This window comes from Crocodylus siamensis, chromosome 11, assembly GCF_052110815.1.
Source record: "Crocodylus siamensis isolate JL-2025a chromosome 11, ASM5211081v1, whole genome shotgun sequence".
Taxonomy (NCBI): domain Eukaryota; kingdom Metazoa; phylum Chordata; order Crocodylia; family Crocodylidae; genus Crocodylus; species Crocodylus siamensis.
This window is the reverse complement of record NC_143405.1, coordinates 59,262,467-59,268,466: the sequence shown is the minus strand read 5'-3', so window position 1 is coordinate 59,268,466 and position 6,000 is coordinate 59,262,467. Positions and strand designations below refer to the sequence as shown.

Here is a 6,000-nt window from a genome sequence, read left to right as displayed (position 1 = left end):
TTCGCCTGTTAGTGTTGCTAACAGCATAGCTGAAATACTTCTATAAAATGATTCAGCCTTTCATTATTCTAAAGTGACAGCAGCTGTTGATAACATACATGCATGGAAACACATTTACAAAATACAAATGGCTCAGAAGAATAAATGTAACTGCTGAAAGTGCTGAAGTGTGTTATTTATACAAGCACTGTGGAAATATAAGTCCAAAAGATAACACTGGAACATACAAAAACATCATTTATTTGTTAAACTTCATGAACATTATTTAGATTTCAAAATAAAACCTGACAGCATTATTTAGATTTATTAAACTCTTAAGTGAGGAAATTATCCATAAAATACTTTAAATCAAAGAGTGCTGTAAAATATCATAAAAAATGCATATACATATAGCAGGTTATTTACTAAACAGATATCACCCACCTAAAGAAGCTGTAACTGTACTCGGTTATATTGGACTATGCCTTCATTCCAGTACTATCCTTTCTGAAAACTGCTCCTAAAAGTATTTACTGAAGTTATGGTTCTCACATTCACGGATCAACGTTTTACTTTCTGATGAATCACTGATGTAAAAATAAATCTAACGATGATGGTTTTGATAACAGCCTTGCTGATTCCCTTCAAAGCATCCTTGTGTTTAAAAACAGTCAATAGAAATGAGAAAGGAAAAACATCAGCTCCTTGTACCACATGTTAGCTGGAAGAGCATCTCATTATAGCACTGAGTTATCATCCAAAGGGTCAAGATCTATTTAGTCTTTATCTTCATTTGTGCAGTCTAGAAAAAGAAGTGGGTTTCTACATGAAGAGACATCCAATGTATTTACCTTTCCAGCAGGATCTTGTGATAGTATCTTGGGTTCAGCTGCACAATTTTCTCCTTTCTCCTGCAAAGCAGTGTAACTGGTAGCAGCCAATCCTTCAGGCTGTTCTGAAAGCTTAATTGCAGTCTGCATTTGCTTTCCTAATTCCTCTATCAGTTTTCCAGGAACAGATGTAGATTGTAAAGGAGCCTTTGATTTTTCATTACTAAGATCTAGTGTCAAAGTGTTTGTCTCTTGCCGTAATCCATTACAGTCAATAAGTGGGGCTGTCCTCTTCTCTTGGAGTGTGCCTTGTGAAGAATGTATTTTCCCATCTTCACTGGTTGAGGACTCTTGTTCATCTGAATCAGAGCCTTCTGTCTCAGATGATGAAGTGCTGCTTGATTCTTCGGAGTCACTTGTCTCTAACTCAGAGGAAGGCAGCTGTTGCTTGGAAACTGCACCAGCAGCTTTTAACTCACTTTCTTCCTCCTGTACTAGAACTGCTGCTGTTTCCAGCTCTTCTAGCTCAAAGCCTAGGTGAGCTTTAGTAATTTTGGCTTGCTCCAAAGATTTACCAAGTGCTGCCAACTTTTTGGACCTTAAAGAAAGAACAAAATGTACTGTTAAAATATAGAAACAAAATATCTATTATTTGCTAACAACTGCCATGGAGTTAACCATGTGTACTATTTATTTGTTATGTAAACAGTTTTCTTTTTCAGGCTGCTATAAAAAAAGCACATCCCTTGTATTTTAGGCTGCTTCACTGCCACAAAGGTTTATACAAGTAGCTAATTATATCAGTTTACCTCAGCAAACTTAGTGGCTTTGTTCCAGAAGAAGGTACTTTATTCTCTAAAAGTTTTAGCAAGGCACTGAAATGGGAATCAACTGTGCTTAAAATGATGAAACCACCTAGTTCGTCTCTTCAGTGTTGAACTACAGCAGCAACACCTGAACCAAAGGGCAGCTTGGTTAGGCATGAGTCCAGGAGGAGCAAAGGCGCAATGGTTTACCGTGCCCCAATGTAGTTCCTTAGACACAGAAAATCTTTTCAAGGTGTCCTCTAAATTCAATACATTTGCAATATAGTTGATCAGCTTCTTTAACTGGGGTACTTTTTACTATTCTAAGCTTTTATTTCCCTCCCTCCAATTAATTCTCCTTTGTTACCTTGGGACACTTTCTGAATTATCTTAACAACTTTTATTAGTTACATTTTGAGCCCCCCCCCATCCCCTACTACATTTTTATTTTAATAGACAGAAATGATGGTACATCAACATACCTCCTAAGTAAGTGAGCACCTCTGTGATACAAATATTACCAAACTTAGGAAACCTGGTTCTGAGTTTGTTTTTATTTAACTACATGAGATAAGTTATGCAGACAATACATGTATTAAATTGACAACAAAGGAAAGATGTTTAGAGAACTGGAAATTTGCAAAATGAACACAACAGACCAAAATCAAAATGAATTCAGGACACAATTTTCATGCTTATCAGAAAGCTACCAGATTTCTACAATGAGTAACTCTTCCATGAGGATCTCCCCCAGTGGGCCCATCTACACAAGATGCTTAAGGAGCAGAAGACCAATTCTACTGTGCATTAGCTCAGCTAGCAAAAACCATGCGCAGTCTAATGTGCATTAACATCATGTAAAAAGTGTTTATCTGAGCTAACGTACAGTAGCACCAATTACAGCGCGTTAAAATGAGTACCTGTTATTACAGGTCCTAATCTTAATGCATCGTAATTATGGCACGTTAATGTACATGTAGATGCACTCATTCCAAATCCACTTCCCTCAACCCTTTCCAACCTCTACGCCCCTAAATGACCACTGTCATCTACAACCATCCTCCAAACCACTCTGCTCTTCCCCTGATTTTAAATGCTTCTCTAAAGCCTACTTTTTTAAACTGGATACCCCTTTTTTCCCCATCCTTAATGATCCTAATACTCTCCTTTTGCTGAAATTCTGATTCATGCCAAGAATTTAAAAAATCCTGCTGCAATAATAAAGTTAATTCATATTTTTATTACTATATGTTAAAAATGTATTCTTCAGGAAAAAAAACCCTCATCTATTCAAGTCTTGTTCTGAATGACACATTTAAATTAAACAATTCTTTTGGATACAAAATAGTTCATTAGACTTGTTAAAAAGACAGCATCGCAAAAGGGGTAGATTTAAAAGGCAATTCACTGACTCACACCAATGAGTCTCCAAAGCTGATCTCTCCCGAAACACAAAGTTCAAAGAAGATAAGCTGAAACCAGGCAACTTATTATGGCTCTATTTCACAGGCACACTCCTTCCCCGCTCATAACAGGACTGCTGCACCTGCTGTAAAATGAGCTGCACAATAAATCAGCAGTGGATTTTGTATGCAAGTATTTAGTACTGTAGCTAAGAAACAATGTCTGGACCCTTTAGGTAAGGGCAACTATGGGAGACAACACATACAGGAGGTCAACTTCTAAGCTTAGCAACCTCCTTGAGTGCAGCCACAGCCATAAAAGTTTGTGCCTTCCCAGACAATTGTGCCACATTTACAAAGGCAGAGAACAAAAAAGCAAGAGTGCCTTGAAAATGTGGGGGAAAAAAGAAAAACAGGTATAAATAGCAAACATACATCCTGTTTCTTGCTGTAGAGTTTTGCCTCAGACTATCAATCAACTTTTCACCACTTCCTGCAACAGCAGGTCTACTATAAATCCTGCAGTAACTGACTGGGTTTCATTTCCTCTGCCAAAACCTGCTAACCTGCAAGGCATGACACACTGACACTGGAGCAAGCAGCTGATAATGTAATACATGACTCCTGCGAGGCAAAAGTTAAAGTGCTTGTTCTCTCAGCTGAATGATTTTAAAGATCTTTATATTCTACTTCCCAGGGGGGATAATTACTCAGTATAACACAGACTGTGCAATTTTTTTCTTCTCCTAAAGGAATTGTATTTAAAAAGGTGGGGGAAGGGGAACTTAATGCAGTTTCTTACACATTTTTACAGAGAAAGTGCAGGATTTAAATGCAAAGCTTGAACCTAACAGGGCTTGTGGGTTAACTTCCTCAGTTCAACTGAAGGACGAGAAAACTCTGAAATAACAGTGTTTATAAAGAATAGTGGAAGTTCAATAAAAGTTTTAAAAAAACCCCCAAAATCTGAGCATAAGTATTAAACCAGACTTATTTGCGAGCCCCTGATGCAAATACATGACGCCACTCTATTTAAATTATTCAGTAAGCTAACTTTACTTCGCTAAGTAATCCCAGAGCGGTTTATTCATAACTTCCCACCCAATCATCTTCATCTGGATTTTCCTCAAAAACAAGAAGTTGACGGGGAACATAGGGATTGCCAGCCAGGATCAGCTTTGGGGGTCGCCTGCCCTGTCTCTGCCAGCGATAACGGCTAATTGCTTCAAAAGAAAGTGGTAGGCTGGAGTAGAGGTTTGTGCCCTAAAGGAAAATGTTTCCTAACTCCACTAATGAGCGTTTGGCTTATGCCTCAGGACACATGGGTTTATATAATTTCCGCTGTTCATTTTTTAATCTTTACTTTTTAACCCCACTGCTTTTGTTAACAGTGCAGACCTTTTTAAAAATCCTGAGCTCAGCCACAGTTTGTGGCAATGAGCTCCCCTGGCAAAACCCATGCTGTGTAAAGTGTTCCTTTATCATTTAAATTGCCATCTTTTGGTTTTTACTGAAAACTGTGACTGCCCATAGGAGGAGAAGTGTTTTCCTCTCACCTTCAGCTCCAGCCAGAAGCCGCTCCCTTCCTCTTTCACACCAAACCCTTTTCTTCTCAGCTAAAAGGCTCTATTATTAAAACTCCCCCCTACACAGGTTTGCCCCCTTCTCAATCATGTTTGTATTTTTCCCTTTCTTCTTCTTCTCTTTTTTCATTCGTAACCCTTCGCTGGAAAGTGCTCCCCGCCACCCCCCCCCCCAACATAGCCCCTTAAAAAAAAAAAAAAAAAAAAAAACTTATTCCAAAAAATTCAGTTTTCTCGCCTCTTCTGCAACTTCCAAAATAGTCTCTCCTCCTCTCTCGAGGCACCTATACCAGTAGCACTTATGAGACAGAAATATGTCTGTAAAGTGCTAGGCAAATTTACAGAAGTAAACCATTTTTGACTAATAACATACAATTATCTGTGCCCTTGAGTACTGATAGTCCAGACTTCAAGAAGAAAATATGCAGCAATACACTCTTTTGGCTCCTCCACGTCTATATTCTGCTACTTAACAAAAATGTAGTATGTATGGCTATATTACTAACTAGCAATATAAAGAAAGGGGTGCAATCTCTGAAGAAGCAACTTCTTGTCCTTTCAGTATTGACACAACATATTAAACAGGGAATCCAGAGGAAATGGCTGAATGAGTAGATGTCTGAGAGAAGCAGGTCATAAGGGAGCTAACAAAAGCTTGTACTACTGAAAGGGTATGAGCCAGCACTAGCGAGCAGTCTCAATCTTGAAAAGCCTTGGTTTAAATCTTACGCACTGATCTAATTAGACTGGAACATAACAGTCTTCATTGATCTCATAATAAAACTGTGCCAAAAGATCTGTATCTCTCTCTTTATGCTGGAAGAGTCACCAAAGTTGCTGAGAAAGGACAGATTCTTCACCTTAAACAAGGAAAGGAGATAGAAAAAAAGTCACAAACAAAATTAGCTACTTCCCAGCAAGATGCATAAAGCAATTGTGAGCACTCTAAGTGGATTAGCAAGGGCTCTCAGAGCCAACCGTTCCATCTGTCCTCCTAAACTCTGCAGTTGCTGGACTCGTTCATGTTCAAGGAACTGGGGAGTTGTGCGACTGCCTACACTGCCAATAGGTGCCTATCGCCTGAGCTGTCGTACAAGTTCTTGGCAAGCTCAGAAGAAGCTGGGGGGGTGGGGTGCAGGTTTTAGGCCAGGGGAGTTCTGCTGGTTTCACTGATACTGAGGAGCATGGAAGACTGCTCTAAGTCGCCTTAGATCAGGGGTGGGCAAAATGTGGCCCGCAGGCTGGATGTGGCCCACCAGGCCCTTCTATCCGGCCTGCGGGGCCCCTAAAAATTTTAGAAAATTAATATGCATCTACTCCTGGCTGCCTGCCACGCAGCCCTTGATGGCTTGCCAAAACTCAGTAAGCAGCCTCTGGCCCAAAATAATTGCCCATCCCT

General features: G+C 39.5%; 1 protein-coding gene across 4 annotated transcripts in view; it reads right to left on the bottom strand.

The window, feature by feature from the left end:
• Nucleotides 1-231: 231 nt before the first annotated feature.
• The window catches only part of SHQ1 (SHQ1, H/ACA ribonucleoprotein assembly factor), an 85,678-nt gene continuing 79,909 nt past the window's right edge, over nucleotides 232-6,000 (bottom strand). For all 4 annotated transcript variants that reach the window (XM_090022459.1, XM_090022457.1, XM_090022458.1 and 1 more), the window contains exon 12: nucleotides 232-1,407. In XM_090022459.1, coding sequence (XP_089878585.1) covers nucleotides 756-1,407 — 652 coding nt within the window. In that variant the 3' untranslated portion in view covers nucleotides 232-755. The remainder of the gene's footprint in view (nucleotides 1,408-6,000) is intronic.